Source organism: Phoxinus phoxinus, assembly GCF_949152265.1.
Source record: "Phoxinus phoxinus genome assembly, chromosome: 3".
Lineage (NCBI taxonomy): Eukaryota > Metazoa > Chordata > Actinopteri > Cypriniformes > Leuciscidae > Phoxinus > Phoxinus phoxinus.
In genome coordinates, this window is record NC_136878.1 from 38456239 (window position 1) to 38480670 (window position 24432).

Sequence of the window (24432 nt, forward strand, 5' to 3'; positions counted from 1 at the left end):
TTAAAACAGACAAGGAGAGTCATTTGGTGACAACTGCTGTACTCTGCTTTTCTCAAAAACATATTTTCAGCAACAGGTTCTCAAGTACTCACGAGATGGCTTCCTCTCGGTTTTCTCCCCAGGAGAAGCAGTGGCCAAACTGAGAGTCCGCAAACTCATGCAGACCTCCAGCAGCCGCCACACTAAAGTAGCCCCACACGTTCTTGTTACTGCGAAAATTTAATTCCTGGACAGTTCCAGAGCTGGGCTTAAAACCCTGAAACACACACACACACACACACAAAAAACAATACAGATATAGGTTCATTAGAAGACATTTACATGGCAATTACTTAAATATAATAGTATCACTAGTTTTCCACCCTCTCTCCGACTCATTTTAAGTGTAATAACTTTATTAAAATAAAACCAATGTGGCTGTAGGACTCTGACTTTTCCTAAATATGTATATATTTTATTCTGACACTGTTATTTTATTAAAATCAAAAAACACAAAACAGTTCTGACTATTTCTACCTAGAATGGCCATGGCGGTCATTTTGACCGCACGCATTATAGATATCATAAGCCCACTACATTTCCCGCCATTGGTAATGAGTGTCCACGTTGCATAGTATATTATATTGCTCAATATATTATATTGTACAAGAAGTGCACAAATGAGCACATTTCGCGGAGGGACTTCATCACGCGATAAGCGAGCGAACTCGCTCCGACCACATGAAATCAAAAGCCACACAACTGGTGCGAGAGCCAGGACCCGGGCAGGAGCAGACGCAGATGGAGAAAAGAAGGCAGTGCCAAGTAAGGAGGAACTGCAAACAAAAATAAAACCAAGGAGACATGCACACGAATGGCGGTGTTTACCTGTGTGGACTGTGCGTAAGCGCAGTGTCAGTGTTTGCGCCGTTCAAATGAGCCCACTTGAGGAAAACACGTTAACCTGATTTTGTTCGTTAATATTTTTTGTTCACTGAAACTAATCGTTCTAAAGCAGTTCGTTTTCTTGTTTAGCTAATGTTCATGTTTTTTCTTAGCCTGGTTTTGTGTGTACTGTATTGTGCTGCATACGTGTCTATGAACGTTTTTACAATGTATTAAAATGTATATAGGTAGTGTTTTTGTTATTGTATTTATATATATGTTAGAAGTTATTGTATCATAAGATTTGTTTTTATTGTACAAAGAAAATAAGAAAATATAGCTGCAAGCAGCGATTACGGGCCCAAGCCGGTGGCACCGCCACCCTGGTGCCTTTAGTTACACTAAAGGCACCGGGCTGGCGCTGCCACCGGCTTGGGCCCTCCATCGCTGCTTGCAGCTATATTTATTTATATATATATATATATATATATATATATATATATATATATATATATATATATATATATATATTAGGGGTGTAACGGTACACAAAAATCACGGTTCGGTACGTACCTCGGTTTTAAAGTCACGGTTCGGTTTATTTTCGGTACAGTAAGGGAAAGAAATGCAAACATTAAACTGCAGGTTGTTTATTACTATAAACTTTTTTTTAACAGTTTGTTTACACTTTTTTAAACACTTTTTAATAAAATATAATAACATATATATAAAATAAAAAAGAATAAGAAATAAAATACTGCTGCAAAGTTCTCCACTAAATAAAATACTCTCAGTCTCAAACCAATATCACATAATAAAATATAATGAAAAATATAAATAAATAACTATGATTACAGTGCAGCATTACCAATCCCAGCTTGTAGGCCTGCTCATATTTAAAAATTAAGGCTGGGAATCGATAAAAAAAATTAACTAATTAATTGCACAATTTGCTGTTATAAATTGCAATTCCTCAAATATATATAACTATACCAGCTCAGCAAATAGAAGTGTACTACTGAGAAATTTCACCTTATTTGAGCGGACTTTGCTTTTCCAGTGCGTGATCGGTACATGATTGGAGTGTTTGGGCCGTTAACGACAGAGCAGAACGCGCAGCGCAAACACGGACTCGAACATTGAGCAGAGAGCGCAGCGGGCCGACACGCCGACACGCCGACACGCCGACACGCCCACACGCCCACACGCCCACACACACACACACACACACGCCCACACACACACACACACACGCCACACACACACACACACACACACACACACACACACACACACACACACACACACACACACACACACACACACACACACACACACACTCACACACACACACACACACACACACACACACACACACACACACACACACACACACACACACACGGAACGGAGAGTGCGGCGGCGCACGCAGAGCGGAAAAGCTTTTTTTCGCCCTGCAGTCTATTTCATTGGTTTAGGTTACAGTGACAACGGGTAAAACACTGGTAAAACCATAGGGGTAAAACTTTAGAATCAGCTGCAGGGCGGGATTTGCGCTGAACGCGGAGACTTCCGCCACTTAATATGTTCGTGTGGAAACACGAAAATGTACCTATGTTCCGCACACAAAATATTGCATTCAGTCATTCGGTACACACGTGCACCGAACCGAAAGCCCTGTACCGAAACGGTTCGGTACGAATACACGTACCGTTACACCCCTAATATATATATATATATATATATAAAAGCCGCCACCCCGTTGCCTTTCGGGTTCCTGTGCACGACGGGCAATAACGTAACCCCGCTTTGACTGTCGAGAAGAAGTCTGCTTTAGAGCTTGTATCAGTGTGAGTCTTTCTGCTCCCCTCCAAACACACACAGAAAAGGGGGGGCTGTCTGTGTGTGTGCCCTGACCTGTGTGCAAAGTTTCAAGAGTTTTCGAGCACGTTAAGGGCCCCAAAAGTGCCCGAGAAGTCCCACACAGCAGAGAAAGGGTTAAACTAAACTAGCCCCCCTCCTCACACACACACACACACACATACACAGATCCCCCCCTCCCCTCCCCACCCCACACAGACAGACACACACACACAGAATGGCAGAGAGACAGAGAGAGACACAATTCACATTCAAACCACAATATCTGACTTTCTGTTGGTCGGAGCTAATGACTGTAAATTAGAAAGTTGTTCGGCTTCATAAGATCAATATACACGATGAGTTTTGTAACTGTAGGTAAAACTATAACTAAGTTATAACACACTTTATGCATCCTTTTTTAATCATAAATTCGTTTCCTCGCCACGGCCAAACCGTTCGAGATATCAAAAATCCGTCCGCAATTTAGCATCCTCCATGTCTTGACTTCATGCACACCGAGTTTCGTGGTCATCGGATGAATTCTCTGGGAGAAGTGTTTCAAATGCCAGAACATGCGTTTCCATACAGCCCATAATAGCCGACTTCCTGTTGGACTGGCGTAAAACTTAGAGCACGAAAGTTGTTCGGCCCGATGAGATCTATATGTGTACCGAGTTTCATATTATTACATGCAAGCGTGTTTGATATATGGACATGTTTTTGAATCCCATTCCAGGGGGCGCTGCCGAGCCCCCCTGCCACGCCCGGGTACCAGCTTCAGTCGGGCCCTGATGGCCGCGGGTTCTGACATTTGTGCAAAGTTTCAAGAGTTTTTGAGCACGTTAAGGGCCCCAAAAGTGCCCGAGAAGTCCCACACAGCAGAGAAAGGGTTAAAATAAAGCCCCCCTTCTCTCTCACACAGACAGACACTGAGAGAGACTGGCAAAATTCCCATCAAATCACATTCAAACCAAAATATCTGACTTCCTGTTGGTCGGAGCTAATGACTGTAAATTAGAAAGTTGTCCGGCTCGTGGAGATAAATATAGATACCAATTTTTGTTACTGTAGGTAAAACTAATACCCCATTTTTGACTAAAGGTGGCGCTACTGAGCCCCTTACCACGCCCGTTTCTGAAACTGTGCACAAGTGTACTAGGCAATAAATGTAAAGTGTCTGTCGAGTTTCATGCAATTTCAAGTATGCTAAGAGTCTCAAAAACTTTAAAAAAGAATATTAAAGTTTGATGCGTTGCCATGGCAACAGTATTTAAGATATCAATAATCCTTTCACAGGTCTACATCTGCCGTGTGTTTACATTATACAGATGAAGTTTGAAGCAAATCGGGTAAAAATAAGAGGGTGATTTCAAAGCATTTTGAAAGTGACACACTTCCTGCTGCCAGTTGGTGGCGCTATAACTTTGACTCACAATAGTCACATCCATGTGATCGGCCTCTTACAGCGAACACACTGCTGAAGTTTCATCAAGATCAATTAATGTATGAGGATGTTATAACACACTTCCTGTTTCCAATATTCGCCATAAATTCGTTTCCTCGCCACGGCCAAACCGTTCGAGATATCAAAAATCCCCTCGCAATTTATCATCCTCCATGTCTTGACTTCATGCACACCGAGTTTCGTGGTGATTGGTTGAATTTTCTAGGAGGAGTATTTTAAATTCCATTGCATGTGTTTTTTAAACTACGCCAAATAGCCGACTTCCTGTTGGGCTGGGGTAAAAACTCAGAGCACGAAGGATATATGAACCGATGAGATCTATAAGTGTACCGAGTTTCATATTATTACACGCAAGCGTGTTTGATTTATGGACCAAGTTTTCGGACCGCGTTCCAGGGGGCGCTGTCGAGCCCCCCTGCCACGCCCGGGTCCCAGCTTCAGTCCGGCTCTAATGGCCGCGGGTTCTGACATTTGTGCAAAGTTTCAAGAGTTTTTGAGCACGTTAAGGCCCCCAAAAGTGCCCAAAAGGTAGTAATATAATAATAATAATAAATAAATATAGCTGCAAGCAGCGATTACGGGCCCAAGCCGGTGGCACCGCCACCCTGGTGCCTTTAGTTACACTAAAGGCACCGGGCTGGCGCTGCCACCGGCTTGGGCCCTCCATCGCTGCTTGCAGCTATATTTATTTATATATATATATATATATAAAGCCGCCACCCCGTTGCCTTTCGGGCTCCTGTGCACGATGGGCAATAACGTAACCCCGCTTTGACTGTCGAGAAGAAGTCTGCTTTAGAGCTTGTATCAGTGTGAGTCTTTCTGCTCCCCTCCAAACACACACAGAAAAGGGGGGGGACTCACATTAGTTACATCCATGTGATCGCTCTCTTACAACAAACACGCTACTGAAGTTTCATCAAGATCAATAAATGTATTAAGACGTTATAACAGATCGTGTTTCTCTTTTCTCGCCATAATTTAGTTTCCTCGCCACGGCCAAACTGTTCGAGATATCAAAAATCCGTCAGCAATTTAGTATCCTCAATGTCTTGTCGTCAGGCTGACCGAGTTTGGTTGCGATTGGATGAATTTTCTAGAAAGAGTGTTTCAAATTCCAGGGGCATGCGTTTTCATACCACCCACAATAGCCGACTTCCTGTTGGGCTGGCGTAAAACTTAGAGCACGAAAGTTGTTCGGCCCGATGAGATCTAAATGTGTACCGAGTTTCATATTATTACATGCAAGCGTGTTTGATATACGGACAAGTGTTTGAATCCCATTCCAGGGGGGCGCTGTCGAGCCCCCCTGCCACGCCCGGTTACCAGCTTCAGCCCGGCCCTGATGGCCGCGGGTTCTGACCTGTGTGCAAAATTTCAAGAGTTTTCGAGCACGTTAAGGGCCCCAAAAGTGCCCGAGATTTTGCACACAGCAGAGAAAGGGTTAAACTAAACTAGCCCCCCTCCTCACACACACACACACACACACACACACACACACACACATACACAGATCCCCCCTCCCCTCCCCACCCCACACAGACAGACACACACACACACACAGAATGGCAGAGAGACAGAGAGAGACAGAATTCACATTCAAACCACAATATCTGACTTTCTGTTGGTCGGAGCTAATGACTGTAAATTAGAAAGTTGTTCGGCTTGATAAGATCAATATACACGCTGAGTTTTGTAACTGTAGGTAAAACTATAACTAAGTTATAACACACTTTATGCATCCTTTTTTAATCATAAATTCGTTTCCTCGCCACGGCCAAACCGTTCGAGATATCAAAAATCCGTCCGCAATTTAGCATCCTCCATGTCTTGACTTCATGCACACCGAGTTTCGTGGTCATCGGATGAATTCTCTGGGAGAAGTGTTTCAAATGCCAGAACATGCGTTTCCATACAGCCCATAATAGCCGACTTCCTGTTGGACTGGCGTAAAACTTAGAGCACGAAAGTTGTTCGGCCCGATGAGATCTATATGTGTACCGAGTTTCATATTATTACATGCAAGCGTGTTTGATATATGGACATGTTTTTGAATCCCATTCCAGGGGGCGCTGCCGAGCCCCCCTGCCACGCCCGGGTACCAGCTTCAGTCGGGCCCTGATGGCCGCGGGTTCTGACATTTGTGCAAAGTTTCAAGAGTTTTTGAGCACGTTAAGGGCCCCAAAAGTGCCCGAGAAGTCCCACACAGCAGAGAAAGGGTTAAAATAAAGCCCCCCTCCTCTCTCACACACACAGACACTGAGAGAGACTGGCAAAATTCCCATTAAATCACATTCAAACCAAAATATCTGACTTCCTGTTGGTCGGAGCTAATGACTGTCAATTAGAAAGTTGTCCGGATCGGGGAGATAAATATAGATACCGATTTTTGTTACTGTAGGTAAAACTAATACCCCATTTTTGACTAAAGGTGGCGCTACTGAGCCCCTTACCACGCCCGTTTCTGAAACTGTGCACAAGTGTACTAGGCAATAAATGTAAAGTGTCTGTCGAGTTTCATGCAATTTGAAGTATGCTAAGAGTCTCAAACTTTAAAAAAGAATATTAAAGTTTGATGCGTTGCCATGGCGACAGTATTAAAGATATCAATAATCCTTTCACAGGTCTACATCTGCCGTGTGTTTACATTATACAGATGAAGTTTGAAGCAAATCGGTAAAAATAAGAGGGTGATTTCAAAGCATTTTGAAAGTGACACACTTCCTGCTGCCAGTTGGTGGCGCTATAACTTTGACTCACAATAGTCACATCCATGTGATCGGCCTCTTACAACAAACACACTGCTGAAGTTTCATCAAGATCAATTAATGTATGAGGATGTTATAACACACTTCCTGTTTCCAATATTCGCCATAAATTTGTTTCCTCGCCACGGCCAAACCGTTCGAGATATCAAAAATCCCCTCGCAATTTAGCATCCTCCATGTCTTGACTTCATGCACACCGAGTTTCGTGGTCATCGGATGAATTCTCTGGGAGAAGTGTTTCAAATGCCAGAACATGCGTTTCCATACAGCCCATAATAGCCGACTTCCTGTTGGACTGGCGTAAAACTTAGAGCACGAAAGTTGTTCGGCCCGATGAGATCTATATTTGTACCGAGTTTCATATTATTACATGCAAGCGTGTTTGATATATGGACATGTTTTTGAATCCCATTCCAGGGGGCGCTGCCGAGCCCCCCTGCCACGCCCGGGTCCCAGCTTCAGCGCGGCCCTAATGGCCGCGGGTTCTGACATTTGTGCAAAGTTTCAAGAGTTTTTGAGCACGTTAAGGCCCCCAAAAGTGCCCAAAAGGTAGTAAAATAATAATAATAATAATAATAATAATAAATATAGCTGCAAGCAGCGATTACGGGCCCAAGCCGGTGGCACCGCCACCCTGGTGCCTTTAGTTACACTAAAGGCACCGGGCTGGCGCTGCCACCGGCTTGGGCCCTCCATCGCTGCTTGCAGCTATATTTATTTATATATATATATATATATATATATATATATATATATATATATATATATATATATATATATATATATATATATATATATATATATATATAAAAAGCCGCCACCCCGTTGCCTTTCGGGTTCCTGTGCACGACGGGCAATAACGTAACCCCGCTTTGACTGTCGAGAAGAAGTCTGCTTTAGAGCTTGTATCAGTGTGAGTCTTTCTGCTCCCCTCCAAACACACACAGAAAAGGGGGGGGGCTCACATTAGTTACATCCATGTGATCGCTCTCTTACAACAAACACGCTACTGAAGTTTCATCAAGATCAATAAATGTATGAAGACGTTATAACAGATCGTGTTTCTCTTTTCTCGCCATAATTTCGTTTCCTCGCCACGGCCAAACTGTTCGAGATATCAAAAATCCGTCAGCAATTTAGTATCCTCAATGTCTTGTCGTCAGGCTGACCGAGTTTGGTTGCGATTGGATGAATTTTCTAGAAAGAGTGTTTCAAATTCCAGGGGCATGCGTTTTCATACCACCCACAATAGCCGACTTCCTGTTGGGCTGGCGTAAAACTTAGAGCACGAAAGTTGTTCGGCCCGATGAGATCTAAATGTGTACCGAGTTTCATATTATTACATGCAAGCGTGTTTGATATACGGACAAGTGTTTGAATCCCATTCCAGGGGGTGCTGTCGAGCCCCCCTGCCACACCCGGGTACCAGCTTCAGCCTGGCCCTGATGGCCGCGGGTTCTGACCTGTGTGCAAAATTTCAAGAGTTTGAGCACGTTAAGGGCCCCAAAAGTGCCCGAGATTTTGCACACAGCAGAGAAAGGGTTAAACTAAACTAGCCCCCCTCCTCACACACACACACACACACACATACACAGATCCCCCCCTCCCCTCCCCACCCCACACAGACAGACACGAATGGCAGAGAGACAGAGAGAGACACAATTCACATTCAAACCACAATATCTGACTTTCTGTTGGTCGGAGCTAATGACTGTAAATTAGAAAGTTGTTCGGCTTGATAAGATCAATATACACGCTGAGTTTTGTAACTGTAGGTAAAACTATAACTAAGTTATAACACACTTTATTCATCCTTTTTTAATCATAAATTCGTTTCCTCGCCACGGCCAAACCGTTCGAGATATCAAAAATCCGTCCGCAATTTAGCATCCTCCATGTCTTGACTTCATGCACACCGAGTTTCGTGGTCATCGGATGAATTCTCTGGGAGAAGTGTTTCAAATGCCAGAACATGCGTTTCCATACAGCCCATAATAGCCGACTTCCTGTTGGACTGGCGTAAAACTTAGAGCACGAAAGTTGTTCGGCCCGATGAGATCTATATGTGTACCGAGTTTCATATTATTACATGCAAGCGTGTTTGATATATGGACATGTTTTTGAATCCCATTCCAGGGGGCGCTGCCGAGCCCCCCTGCCACGCCCGGGTACCAGCTTCAGTCGGGCCCTGATGGCCGCGGGTTCTGACATTTGTGCAAAGTTTCAAGAGTTTTCGAGCACGTTAAGGGCCCCAAAAGTGCCCGAGATTTTGCACACAGCAGAGAAAGGGTTAAACTAAACTAGCCCCCCTCCTCACACACACACATACACAGATCCCCCCTCCCCTCCCCACCCCACACAGACAGACACACACACACAGAATAGCAGAGACAGAGAGAGACACAATTCACATTCAAACCACAATATCTGACTTTCTGTTGGTCGGAGCTAATGACTGTAAATTAGAAAGTTGTTCGGCTTGATACTATCAATATACACGCTGAGTTTTGTAACTGTAGGTAAAACTATAACTAAGTTATAACACACTTTATGCATCCTTTTTTAATCATAAATTCGTTTCCTCGCCACGGCCAAACCGTTCGAGATATCAAAAATCCGTCCGCAATTTAGCATCCTCCATGTCTTGACTTCATGCACACCGAGTTTCGTGGTCATCGGATGAATTCTCTGGGAGAAGTGTTTCAAATGCCAGAACATGCGTTTCCATACAGCCCATAATAGCCGACTTCCTGTTGGACTGGCGTAAAACTTAGAGCACGAAAGTTGTTCGGCCCGATGAGATCTATAAGTGTACCGAGTTTCATATTATTCCATGCAAGCGTGTTTGATATATGGACATGTTTTTGAATCCCATTCCAGGGGGCGCTGCCGAGCCCCCCTGCCACGCCCGGGTCCCAGCTTCAGCGCGGCTCTAATGGCCGCGGGTTCTGACATTTGTGCAAAGTTTCAAGAGTTTTTGAGCACGTTAAGGCCCCCAAAAGTGCCCAAAAGGTAGTAAAATAATAATAATAATAATAATAATAATAATAAGAAGAAGAAGAAGAAGAAGAATAATAATCCTTAGAAAAACAATAGGGCCTTCGCCTTTTCAAGGCTTGGGCCCTAATAATAATAAAGAAGAATAATCCGAAGGAAAACAATAGGGCCTTCGCCTTTTCAAGGCTTGGGCCCTAAATATGGTAACACTTTATGAAGGTGTCATGTCAGTCTTATGCACACCCCTTCAAGTAATCATGACATGACACATGTCGTGAATATGAAGGAGGTTTTATGCATGTTTATGACAACTGTCATTAAGTGTCATTCGCTCAATTATGACATTTTCAATGGAAATATGACATTGTTTGAGATGTCTTTGGTATGACACCTTGACATAAAACAATACATCATGTCCTGTCAGTGTCTTTGTCATGACAACTTGAAATTACTAAGACAATCTTAGACAACCTGTCATAAATACGTCATAAACATGACATGGCAGATTAATTATCAAATTTAAGAAACCATGTGGCTGGTTTTGTGGCTGGTTTTGACATTGGCTGTCATGAGGCCATTATAACATTTTAATGACAATTTCAATTTGTACCACTGTAGTTGAGGTCAAGAAAAATATTCATGACAGTTATAATGGCCTCCTGACAGCAAATGTCAAACCATATGACAGTTTAATGTAATGTTAACCCATAAAGCTAAGTGGTTTCTAAAGTTTGATAATTAATCTGCTGTGTCATGTTTATGACATATTTATGACAATTTATGTTGTCTTGGTAATGTCAAGTTGTCATGATAAAGACACTGACAGGTTATGATGTATTGGTTTATTTCAAGTTGTCATAACAATGACATCTCAAACAATGTCATATTTGCATTAAAAATGTCATAATTGAGCGAATGACACTTCAAAAATATTTATCAATTAGGCTGGAATTTTTTTTTTCACATTCATTTGAATTGGAATTTTGTGTCCTGATCTTTATTATTACCTATCGTAACATTGTCGATCCATTTATTGTTAGATTTTGTATTGATTATTGAACTTATTTACAAACAGGGTTGTACAAAACGGTATGAAGCTTTGACGTTTCCTAACTTTTTTGTATGTCTATTCACGTGGTGAGTGCGGTGAGAAAAATATGTTTGACGCAAAACTTTCCTCACAGAGAGACAGCACCTGTCGGGGCAATCTTTCTTGTATGCTTGTTTTAAGGGCGATAACATCATAACATGACGACAGGAATTAAAAGCTTCATTGGAAAACTTAAAGAGTGACCGCTATGGTCGTTCTAGTAGTTATGGAATTCCGGTAGTTCTAGTGTTAAACAAGCAATTTTGGTTGCTGTGACTTTAAGACTTCAAAGACACTTCAACATCAGAGCTTATTTAACTTTCACAAGATGACCCTTTAAGTATCAGTCACACACACACCTCATCTGGGTTCTCGCTGGTAATTCGAGCTGCAATGACGTGTCCTCGTGGAGAGGGGGTGTTAGAGAGTGCTTCATAGTCAATGGGGGTGTCTCCCCACGGCTGCATCCCGTACATCACTCTGATGTCTTTAATGCGGTGAAGTGGGATGCCCATAGCGATCTGAATTACAGAACAAAAGTGTCACACAATAACCAAAAAGCTTGCAAAATAAGAAAATAAAAAAAGCATAATAATAACAAATAATCCTTAGAAGAACAATAGGGCTCTGCGCCCTTTCAGGGCTTCGGCCCTAATTACACAATTTCCCTGTAAGAAAAATTAGCATACACTTCATATCTATGATATTCTGGCCCCTTGATATGAGTAAAATACGTAGAATAAGATCCATGAGTTCCTTTCTTCAAATATGCACTTTCCTCTAGAATTTCTACACTCCCTTGGTTATGCAATTGATTCCCCACTGTGTTTCTCTCCACATTGCCCTTTTCAGTCTCTCCTTTTCTCTCCATTAATTCCCCTCATTCATCTGCAGCATTCTTTATGTGTTACATAAGCGTATTAACCCCCCTCTCCCACTGGACCTGCAGCACACTGGCCTCAACCAAGTGACCTATATAGCAACGACAGTTGTCATGTGACCATTGTCTGTCGCAGAGACTGTGTTATACTGTATTGTTCACTAGATGGAACGACATGAGGGTGAGTAATTAATGACCGACTTTTCATTTTTGGGTGAACTATGCCTTTAATCATCAGCAGGCTTCAGATGCTGCCGATAGAGTTTACCACATTAAATAAAACACATAAAATAAATAAAAAAAGGAAAACTGACTTTACAGTAATGTACGTACAGTACAAAGAGGCAATTGTACAAGAGGATTTAAAATGCATCTTCCCTTTGTTTTTACAAACTGTCAAAATAATTTTCTATGGAACTTAAACAATTTATATAGATATTGTTTTCATAGAATATTCCTTTAAAACACATTCACATACAGACCTGCAGTTGGGCCGCAGGCAGGTTAACATCAGCCACCATCTCCGTACAAGGATGTTCCACTTGAAGACGAGGGTTGAGCTCCAGGAAGTAAAAACTGCTGTCCTGACTGTAGAGATACTCCACTGTACCCGCACTCACATAGCCCACCATCTTCGCCAACTTCACTGCACACTGAAACAAACATATACAGAGTTATTTTTTTTAATCAGTTTAAGTAACCCAGTGCTTCATGGCGGCAGATACTTTATTCATTCCTTTGGGGTAATATAGCATTAGCATTCGACTGCCTCATGATAGTCTGTCATACCTTCTCCATATCCTCAAACACATCAGAGGTGGCAATAGTAGCTGGAGCCTCTTCTATGATCTTCTGGTGTCTGCGCTGGACAGAGCAGTCACGGCCGAACAGAGAGATGGCATTACCGTACTGATCAGCCAAGATCTGCACCTCCAGGTGACGGGCGTGTTTGGCCAATTGCATGACAAAAATGGGGGAACCTGGAACCTCAGCTTGAACCTGAGGAAAACACAGTATTAAAGTTATAGTTTTGAAATTATACCCTAATAGACATTGGAAAGTTAACAGTTAACCGAAAGGTGGGTAAAACTCTAGTGGCAGTTATAAAACGAACAAAACCTCACTGGCTTCACTGACTATTTGTGACTCTGGACCGCAAAACCAGTCAAATGGGTCAATTTTTTATTTGTATACATCATATGAAAGCTGGAAAAAAATAAGCTTTCTATTGATGTATGGTTTGTTAGGATAGGACAATATTTGTTAAGATAGGACAATATTTGTCCGATATACAACTATTTTAGTATCTGAAATCTGAAAGTGCAAAAAAAAATCTAAACATTGAGAAAATCCCCTTTAAAGTTGTCCATTTATGTTCGCGATTGTGCTGCATTCACTCAGAAAAATAAAAATTGTATATGTTTATGGTAGGAAATTTACTAAATATCTTCATGGAACATGATCTTTACTTAATATCCTAATGATTTTTGGCATAAAAGAAAAATGTATAATTTTGACCCATACAATGTATTATTGGCTATTGCCACAAATATACGATTGCGACATGTGACTGGTTTTTTTGTGATCAAGGGTCACATTTGTTGAATAGTATTAAACAATGATTCTTAGATAAATAAAAAAGCAAAAGAACAGCATTTATCTGAAACGGAAATATTTTGTAAGATTATACACTACTGTTCAAAAGTTTGGGTTTTCTGGGGGGAAAAAATAAAGAAATCAATACTTGTATTGAGCAAGGATGCATTAAATTGATCAAAAGTGACAGTAAAGACATTTATAATGTCACAAAAGCTTTCCATTTAAGATAAATGCTGTTCTATGGAACTTTCTATTCATTAAAGAATCCTGAAGAAATAAAAAATTACACATTGATAATAGTAACTGATGCTTCTTGAGCAGCAAATCCGCATATTACAATGATTTATGAAGGATCATGTTACACCAAAGATTGGATTAATGATGCTGAAAATGTTGGCTTTGCCAACACTAATAAATTGCATTTTAAAATATAAATCAAATAGAAAACCTATTTTTAAATTGTACAAATATTTCCCAATATTACTATTTTAGCTGTATATTGGATCAAATAAACGCAGCCTTGGAGAGTAGAAGAGATTTATTTAAAAAAACATTCAAAAATCATATGAACAATAGTGTATGTTTAACATTATTTGCATACACTTGCGTAGACCGATATATAATTTAATGCATATATAAACTGCTTGATTGCTGTAAACTCTATTATCGCCCAGCTCAAATCTGCTAAATGCGTAAAGGTATTAAAATATTATAAACATCAACATCATGATTTTCTTGAAACAATGTGTATTGTGAACAGCACTACACAAATACATTTGAAATGGCTTGATTTTACTTGAATAACAACTCTGACCTGTCTAAAGAGGTTGGGGAAGTCTTCTGCACCGTTGACCTTTCGGATACCTTTCCCTCCTCCGCCTTCAGACGCCTTCACCATCAAAGGATATCCCACTAGTTCAGCCGCCTACCAATAAAAAACATGCTCTCACTGGCAGAACTAAACTATTAACATGTCACATTGTAAATGATGCAAGTGTAGTTTACCTTCAGTCCAGCCTCCACATCATGGACACAGCCCTGCTCGTACAGATCAGATGGGACATTAACAATTCCTCTCTTTTGGTCATTCTCTGTCCACTCTACAGTCAGCCCTGTACAAACACAGCATCATGGTGGTCAAACTCCAAAAAAAACACACACAAAAAACAACATGTGGTTAGGGTACGCATGTCAGAAGTTTTTCTCAATTGGAAAATTAGAAAAAAGTACTCTTTGTTTTAACCTTGGTGCTCTTCATTCATTTTTGACCAAATTTTTTTTTTTCAGCTTAGCTTCTTCATCAGAATGGTACTAAACTTGGTAAAGGTTTTGACACTTGCTATGTGAACACACACACACACACACACACACACACACACACACACACGCACACACACACGCACACACACACGCACACACACACGCACACACACACGCACACACACACACGCACACACACACGCACACACACACGCACACACACACGCACACACACACTGGAAATGAATGTGAAACGAATTTTAAGCGTTTAGTACTGCGCCCAAGCTAAATCTTACTGAAAGCTAATTTTTTTGAGATATCAACCTCAAAGTTGGAGCACCAAATGTATTAGAACTTGGGATGCACCCTTACTACTTTTTCCCAAATGAGTATGATACCGATACTTTTATTTTTAGTACTTTCCGATACCGAGTACTGATACCTGTATTTTCGTTGCATTTTTTTATTTTTTAAACTATTGGGCAAAGAGAAACCAAAATAATATGAATCAAATTAGTTGGCTTAGCAAATAGACATTTCCTTCAATTATTTTCAAGCCTAATTATGCCTGTTACAATATTGTTGGAGCTACTATTACTTTCACTTTTCATATTATTGCTCTATCATATTTTATCTTTAATTTAATAGCACAGTGAATATTTAGAGCTCCAGCAGGGCTCAACCAGTCAAGAGCAGTGAGTGATTGTCTTTTGTTGTGCGATTAACACTGAAGACAAAGCAGTAGGTTTATTTTGGCTGCTGTCACTTTAAGAGCTGCACGTATCCAACATACTGTTACACATGTTTTCTTTTCAACTCTTTACATTCACTTAAGACATAACTCCTATGTTTCACAAGTATACTTGCCGCCCTATACTGGCATTTTGACATCATTTTGTGTGAATTTGTCCATTCACGCGCAAGAAGACATGAAAGAGAACTCAATTTAATATCTATTCAAGCTGAGACAGCTTTCTGGGAAAAAAAATAAAATTCATGCGTTTACTGACGCCTTCCTTTAATGATGTAGGTAATCACTCGTAATACAAATCATGTAACGGTTCATGTTTTTACTTGCAGATACGATTTAGTTTTAACTCAAATAACTACCGGTGTGTGCTAAGTGAACGGATCAGCAATCAAAAGCATGCAATAGAAGTGCGCTCAATCTCTCTCACTTACTCTTTACTGTCAGTAATATGCTCCTTATTTTACTTAGCTATTGCCATATCTGACCGAACTACAAACTTTTCAGCGATGTCTGTGAAAAAGGTATGTGACCTCTGCAAGCTTAACCCACTCCGCGTTACGCTTATCAGTTCGCACACAGCAGCTATATAGGTGTGAATATTTAATTGGTTTAATAATCTATTAATTAGATACATTTACTTCATAGAAATTCTTCTCTGATATATCCATTCTGCTCTCGGTTTGCTCTATTGTCTGTGTTTCTTTGTCGCAAACACTGTCCTGTACACATGCTGCGTGGTATTGGTTGTTGGTATCGGTGCATTTTAATGAGTTTGAGTACGAGTACACAAGTACAGTATCGGGCCCGATACAGATTCTGGTAAAGGTATGGTGCATCCCTAATTAGAACTACTGCATAAATTCCATAAAATACCATAAAGTCAGAATTACGTTAAAGGGATACTTCACCTCTGGAAAGATTAATGTGTATTTAAAATGGGTCATTTATGTACCGGTAGTAGAAATGTGAAATTATTTTTGAATTTGGAGTCTTCTAGACTGAGAAAAGCCAGAAAATTGATTGGTGGCTGAAAGACAATTGATGTGGATGAAAGACAACAACTCCCAGAATGCACTTGCTCCGCTGCCCTACGAGGCCACTCATAAGTCACGCCTACCGGTAAGAGCGCAGTTAAACAACAAGACTAGGCTACTAGTGAGTCTCCGTGACAAGTCTGCCCGGGATTTCTAGATCGCCAAAAATGTCCGGGATTCGGCTTTTGCGTTCTACAGTCGCCATTCATTATGTTTACTGTGGCGAGCAGGACGAGAATGACGGCCGCGGGAGAACGACGCGAGGCCGGTGGCATGATTGGCGTGATGACGCACCGGTCTCGTATCTCTCACGGAGGAGCGGGAATTTTCTTAGCAATGTTAAAACGCACATTAACCCATCACTTGTTTAGCGTTCATGTAAACACTACATTCAGATTCACCAATCGGAATGAATTCAGTGAGATTGAAACAAAAGGTGTGCATGTAAACAATGAATGGCGACTGCAGAAAGCAAAAGTCGAATCCCGGACATTTTGGACGATCTAGACGGCCAGACATGTCCGGGAAAAAGAGGATGGTAACCCCTACTACTCAGCTTTCTCCACAGAACAAGAACCTGTTAGCTTAGCTTCCAAATAAAAGATGGCTGACACTATTTGTACATTCTGTGAGTGAGATCTCTCCCTCTATGGGCGGGTTGAAAACATGCAGATCTAGCGCATTCTACTGGCTGTAGTTTTTAGCCGATTTTTGCGTCATCTGAGGATTTTTTACAGACACAAAAAATACATAAATCTCTTGTCAATACAAAATACTACAGGTTTTCTACTGATACAACGCTTAATGCTAAATCCTGAATTATCCCTTTAAGTAAAGTTACATAAAAAAAATGCTTCATGTCGAGACGGACATTGCTGATATGAACAATCACAATTCACTAATTATCTCATACTATGAGTCTAAATATCTTTAAAATACTTGAAACTTGAAAAAGAGGGCTAGGTATGAATAGTTCCCTATCAAGGCTACGGAACTTCGACATTCCGGATGTCGTATATGGGAACTCCTCTCCTCCTTCACTTCCGCTGAAATCTTATAGGCTAACGCCAGCAAAGCTGACGCAAATATGCAAATACTGAAACACCGTTGCAGTTATAATGCAAGTGCAGCATTAATTACATCAGAATCTCTCTCTTCACGCTCAAATCGTGTGCTAGAAAGCTGATACTACAACTCTTGCCGTCGTTGCCGATTATTTCGCCGTCGTTGAAGTTGCACCGGAGATACTTGCACTGTCTCCTGCATCCGATGGCAACTACTTGCAACCTGTGCTCGGGCCCCTTTTTTCCTGACGTGCATGAGCACGTGGTGAAGTCGTGGGCGACCCCGCAATCGGCGCGCACCCTCACTTTCACCCAGGCCATGTTTGCCCCCGTGGACGAGGCGGGGGACCACGGCTACCTCCGCATCCCCCCCGTCGAGGAGACCGTCGCCGCACACCTCTGCCCGTCGGCTCCCGCCCTGGGCTCGGACCGCAGCCTGCCGTGCCGAGCCTGCAGATATACGGCCCACCAGGCTAACAAGGCCTACGGTGCCGCGGGGGAGGCGGTATCTGCGCTGCATGCCATGGCCGTTCTCCAAGTGCTGCAGGCTAAACAGCTGAAGTCTCTGGATGACAACGTCTCTATTGACGCTGACGCCATCCGGGATCTCCGCTCTTGGCCACGGACCTCGCGCTCTTGGCCACGAAGAGCTCGGCCCAGGCGATTGGCCGTTCGATGGGTTTCCTGGTGGTCCTCCACAGACACCTGTGGCTCACCCTGTCGGACGTGCAGGAGGCCGACAGGAAGACGCTGAATGCACCGATCTCCCCTGCAGGCTTGTTCGGAGACGCCGTGGAGAAAGTCACCGAGCGTTACTCCGAGACGCAGAAGAAGGCGAAGGCTATGAGCCACGTGATTCCTCGGAGGGCGCCGCCGCAGCCTAAGCCTCGCTCTCGTTCGTCTTCAGCTTCGGGCCGTCAACCCCAGGCTTCGGCCAGACGACAGACAGCGCCCCGCCCGGGACCGGATGCCCGTAGAGGCCGTAGCGGCCAGTGGCAGGGGGCGGGTAGCAAGAGGACGCAGAGGAGCCCGCGCAGAAAGCCCACCGCGTCCCCTGCGAGGCCCAAGCAGTCGTCCTGACCGCTCGGGCAAGAGGAGAAGAGAGCGCCAGGTCGGCCCCGCGTCCAAGCGGCGCGCTCTAGTGCACTTGGTCCCTCAGCATTCTGCGAGCGACGCATGCAGTTGTTTGGTGAATGTGTTCAATGTTTCAAAAATAAAGCAAATCACTACTTCACAAACAGAGCTTTTTTCTCCTCTTGCACCACACACTGTGTTACCCGCCCTGCCTTCGAGCAGCGCAGTCACGGTCAATAACTATTCCCAGCACTCACATAGTGGCGATGACCGCAGCGGCGATGACCGCAGGTTTAGATCAGCCCACGCTCAGTCGTTTTCAGGCAGCATGGGAAGCTATTCCGGGCATTTCGCCGTGGGTGTTGAATATAATTCGGCGCGGGTACACACTTCAGTTCAAACGCAGCCCACCCCGCTTCCGCGGCGTAATTCAGTCATTAACTTTGCCCCAAAACGCTCATGTGCTGAGGCAAGAAGTGTGCAGCTTGCTCGAAAAGAAGGCTATAAAACCAGTTCCCCCGAGCGAGCGGGAGAGCGGGTTCTACAGCCGCTACTTCGTTGTGCCGAAGAAGGGAGGGGGTCACCGCCCCATTCTGGATCTGAGACCTGTCAACAGAGCGCTTCACAAGCGCGACTTCAGGATGACTACACTGAAGCAAATCCTGGCGCAAATTAGCCCCGGGGATTGATTCGCTTCGGTGGATTTAAAGGACGCTTATTTTCATATCCAGATAGTAAAGCGTCACAGACGATTCCTGAGGTTTGCGTTCGAGAATTCGGTGTACCAATATACGGTACTTGTACGGTACAATATACCTCTTCAGACCTGGCAGGCTCGTACCACTGAAAGAGTTTCAGAGGCTACTGGGACGGATGGCAGCGGCTTCTTCGGTATGTCATCTGGGGCTGCTGCATATGAGACCGCTTCAACTCTGGCTGAAAGTGCGCGTCCCCCCGAGTGCGTGGTATTCTAGCCACAAGCGCATTATGGTCACCAGCAGATGCGCCCGCGCCCTGGCCCCGTGGAGGAACCCAGATCTCTTCAGCTCGGGTGTCCCTATGGGCATCGGCGAGTGGAGGTCCTGACGGACGCTTCATCCACCGGATGCGGAGCGGTCTGCTTGGGCAAGCCCGCCTCAGGTCGGTGGTCAGAGAAGCAGATGGAGTGGCACATAAATCGTTTGGAACTAGAAGCGGTCTCTCTAGCTCTCAAAGCCTTCCAGTCTCGGCTGGAGCAGCAGCATGTGTTGATTCGGACCGACAACATGTGGTCTCGTACATAAATCGCCAAGGCGGTGTACATTCCAGAGCCCTATTCAGGCAGGCGGAATCCCTTCTGCTGTGGGCAGACCGGTTTTTCCTCTTGGTGAGAGTGGCGCACATCCCCGGTGTTCTCAATCGCGGGGCGGATATGCTCTCGAGAAGCGGGATTCCACAAGGGGAGTGGAGGCTTCACCCCGGGACGGTGATATGGAATCGTTTCGGCCGAGCGGAGGTCGACCTCTTTGCGACGAGCGAGAACGCGCATTGTCAGATGTTCTTCTCGCTGTCCCGTTCCCCCCGGGAGGTGGACGCGCTGACTGCGCGATGGCCGAGAGTCTGTCTCTATGCTTTTCCTCCGGTGAAAATTTTGCCCATGGTGTTGTGCAAAATCAGGGAGGAAAAGGCGGCGGTGACTCTGGTAGCCCCGAACTGGCCGAATCAGCCCTGATTCGCGGATTTGGTAGAGTTCCTAGCAGGACAGCCATGGGAGATCCCGCTCAGGAAGGACCTTCTGTCCCAGGCGAGCGGAACGATCTGGCATCCCAGCCACGGGCTGTGGAGCCTCCATGAGTGGCCGCTGCAAGATCGCTGAGCGGGCGGGACGCGCTGCACTCGCGAGTTTTGAATACCATCACGGAGGCGCAATCTCCGTCCACCAGGCGCCTGTATGCTCTGAAGTGGGGTGTGTTCTCAAAATGGTATCAGGATGTCGGTATAGACCCAGCGAACTGTTCTGTGTCGGATATTCTACGCTTCCTTCAGTACAGGATGGACGAAGGGAGCCTACCATCCACTCTGAAGGTATATGTGGCCACTATTGCCGCGTTTCACCCCCCTGTTGACGGACAGTCTATCGGTAGACATGCGTCGGTGACACGGTTCCTCAAGGGAGCTAGGAGATTATGCCCTGCACGGCCGCCTTCGGTGCCGCCGTGGGATTTAGCTTTGGTCTTGGAGGCTTTGTCACAACCGCCTTTCGAGCCCTTAGCCTCGATTGCCATTAAAGAGCTATCGGTTAAAACGGCGCTGCTTCTCGCTCTCGCTTCGGTGAAGCGGGTTGGGGATTTACAGGCTTTCTCTGTAAGTGAAGATTGTATTCGCTTTGGACCGGGAAACTGTAATGTAACTCTCAGACCGAGGCCGGGTTACGTTCCTGAGTCGCTCAATACCCCGTTCAGAGCGCAGATCGTTTCTCTGCCTGCCCTGTCCGGTGAGCCATCATCCTCTCAGGGTTCGGATGCTCAAAGTGCTATTTGGCCAGTCAGAGCGCTCCGGGAATACATTTCTCGCTCGGCCGCTTTTCGACAATCCGACCAGCTGTTTGTGTGCTTTGGTGGGTGCAACAAAGGAAGGGGGTTCTCTAAACAGAGGCTTGCTCACTGGATTGTGGACACTATTGTTTTGGCTTATGATCGCCTGGGGCAGGAATGCCCCTTAACGTGAAAGCCCATTCGACCAGGGCGATCGCTTCCTCATGGGCCTGGACTAAGGGTATGTCTATTCAGGATTTATGTCTTGCAGCTGGCTGGTCTTCTCAGAACACGTTTGCCAGGTTTTAAAAGTTGGATTTGCCCTCTGTAGCGTCTCGGGTGCTTTCGGTGAGTTGATTTTATATAGCATTGTGTGAGGTGCTCTGCGCTTTGCTCATGAGTTTGCTCAGCCAATCAGAGTGATCTCTCTCACCGACAGCCCAACGCAGATTCAACATGCTGAATCAGAAGAACTGCCACGCATGTGATCCCGACTAGAGCCAATGTGTGGGACACACCGCAAAAAATAGCCTGACAGACAGACACTCAACAACGGGCTGAAGTTGGATTTGAAATTTGTCCTCTGTATTTAACCCATCCCAGTTAGTGCACAGCACACACATTATGAGTAGTGAACACACACACACACTGCAAACCAAGGCTGTGCGATATTGAAGAAAAATGCGATATGCGATAACTCCTTAAATGCGATACGATAATGCTTAAAGTGTGTAAAATAAACTTAAATTATCTTTAAAATATATTTAAAATGATATAACCTGCATGTGTTTCACATTCTTTTTATGACAAGAAAACATCCTTCTAACTTCTGAAAGTGAACATCAGCGTTTTACTGTAGCATAAGAAGTGTTATTGTAACAGTGTAAACCACAGGGTTTCAGGTTATCCTACATTAGATTTATTTAATAAAAGATACTGAATCATAAAATATAAAAATAAAACATTGCTTAGTTTTCACTGTATGAATTAAATATATCCTGATACTTATTAAAGCTAAAAAACTGTGTCTTTTGTTTATGACCCCATTTATTGCAAGCTGTTGCAATATGCATATTGCGATATATACATTTGCGATATTTCGATAAATTCGATATATTGGGCAGCCCACACTCGGAGCAGTGGGCAGCCATTTTTGCTGTGTCGCCCAAGGGACTGAAACCTGCAAACTTCAGTTTCTTACTCTCTAACCATTAGGCCACACCTGCCCCTTGCACTCACCCCAACAGAATAACAGCCAATCATCAGTTTGGAGTTGGTGATTTCATTCAAGATTTAACCAGTTTTGCATGCATATACACATCAGACAGTTACTGAACAGTTCATAGGTGTGCTGTGTGAGGCTGACACTAACCTGATCCACTCCAGGGTAACGTGGGGATTCCAGCTGTCTGGGCCACAATAGAAGAGGCGATCTTATCCCCGAGAGCCCACATAGCCTGACTTGGTGGACCTGATGAAAGATATAAATCGCTATAGAAAGAGTAGCACTATGACTGTACATTAATAATAGAATCAATATGGTGCTTTATAATAATAATAACTCAGTCTCACCCATGAAGGCGATGCCATTCTTGTGCAGCAATTCAGGGAGTTTGGGGTTCTCAGAGGCATGACCCCAACCAGCCCACACGGCCTAAAGACAGCAGGTGAAAGAGTGAGAATAAGTGCCAAATCCCAATAAAGGGTTCTAGCTAATGATGAGCAATAATAGTAATGTTCGTCCTAGAACAGGGATTCCCAAACTTTTTTTCAGCCGTTGACAAAATCTTTTTAAAACATATTTAATCTCAAATGTTCATGCTTCTCTGATATCAGTTAATTGTCACATGACATAGTCAAACAAATATTTAATCTTTTATAAGTGTTTTGACGTAATTTTTGTTTTCTATCATTTACTATCTACATTATTTTGTCATATATAGCAATATATTGCAACTGTAAAACATTTAATAGGAAACGCCTCATAAGATGAGATCTTTTGAGAAAACGCCTCGTATCGTTGCTGTTGAAACATGCAGGTAAAGAGAATGATTTTATATCAACACTCTTTATGGTTTTTATATTTTTACTATTTTTGACTAATTATAAAAAAATAAAGACAGAAACCGAGTACAGTACAATAATATTTGTCTTATCACAGTAATACTGTAATAATACACTTGTACCTTAAAAGTGAAAAATAGATTTAAAATTATTATAATACGGTACTTTTATTTTATACTAAGTTTCAATACCAATGTTTTAAATTCTTTACTTTCGAATGTTAGGCGTTAAAAAGCCTGATTTACATTTTTATGATTTAAGTAATGATTGGCTTTTCATAAACCCAAGAACCCCAGAGCTTTACAAATTCCTGTTTGGGAAACCCTGCCTCAGAATTTGATATTTTGGTATCTATTCTAATGGCATCAATACATTTTAAAGGGTTGGCTCACCCAAAAATGAAAATTCTGTCATCATTTATCACTCTAAAGTCATTCCAAACACAACTTAAAGGGATAGTTCACCTAAAAATGAAATTTCTGTAATTAACTCACCCTTAAGATGATATTTTGAAGAATGTCAGAAACTGTTGAACAGTTGATGGACCCCATTGATTTCCATAGGGGTTTTTTTTCCTCAAAGGCAATGTGGTCCATCAACATATTCTTCAGAATATCATATTTTTTGTTCAGTATAGGGTGAGTAAATGATGACAGAATTATCATTTTTTGGTGAACTATCCCTTCAAGATATTTTTAATGTCCTCCCAATTAAAAGTCCAGGTAACCAAAACTTAGATAATCCAAAAAAGACACAAGGGTGTCGTAAAATTAACTCCTATGAATCGAGGGGTTTAATCCGATTCTTGTGAAGAGATATAATCGCTTTATTTCATGAACAGAAGTGTCTAAATACTTTATGGAGCCACTTATTATTTGCTGATCACCAGCCATGAAAGCTCACATGAATTTACCTGAACAGGAATTCGTTTAGCTATGTCCAAAATGAGTTCCACGTTAGCATAGTTGTTGTTGTTCGTCCCTCCTGGGACAGGTACATAGTGATCTGCCATCTTGATGTACTCTGTACACATAGTTAAACAGCAGTATTTAATTGAGCACATTTGAGATTGCAGGCCTTTTCACAAATAACTTCCTCCTCACTGAACTCTTTCTGTGCAAATTAGGCCAGGCTTGTGCCGACAAA

The 24432-nt window shown here is 43.1% G+C and overlaps 1 protein-coding gene across 1 annotated transcript in view; it reads right to left on the bottom strand.

Moving 5' to 3' along the window:
* Positions 1 to 24432, bottom strand: part of acaca (acetyl-CoA carboxylase alpha) — a 77949-nt gene that overhangs the window by 39702 nt on the left and 13815 nt on the right. Inside the window, exons 5-13 of the mRNA XM_079607377.1 lie at positions 24200 to 24309; positions 22795 to 22876; positions 22595 to 22693; positions 14532 to 14638; positions 14341 to 14451; positions 12717 to 12926; positions 12410 to 12580; positions 11407 to 11568; positions 93 to 256 (exon numbers count right to left, since the gene is read on the bottom strand). Of these exons, the coding sequence (XP_079463503.1) occupies positions 93 to 256; positions 11407 to 11568; positions 12410 to 12580; positions 12717 to 12926; positions 14341 to 14451; positions 14532 to 14638; positions 22595 to 22693; positions 22795 to 22876; positions 24200 to 24309 (1216 nt within the window). The remainder of the gene's footprint in view (positions 1 to 92; positions 257 to 11406; positions 11569 to 12409; positions 12581 to 12716; positions 12927 to 14340; positions 14452 to 14531; positions 14639 to 22594; positions 22694 to 22794; positions 22877 to 24199; positions 24310 to 24432) is intronic.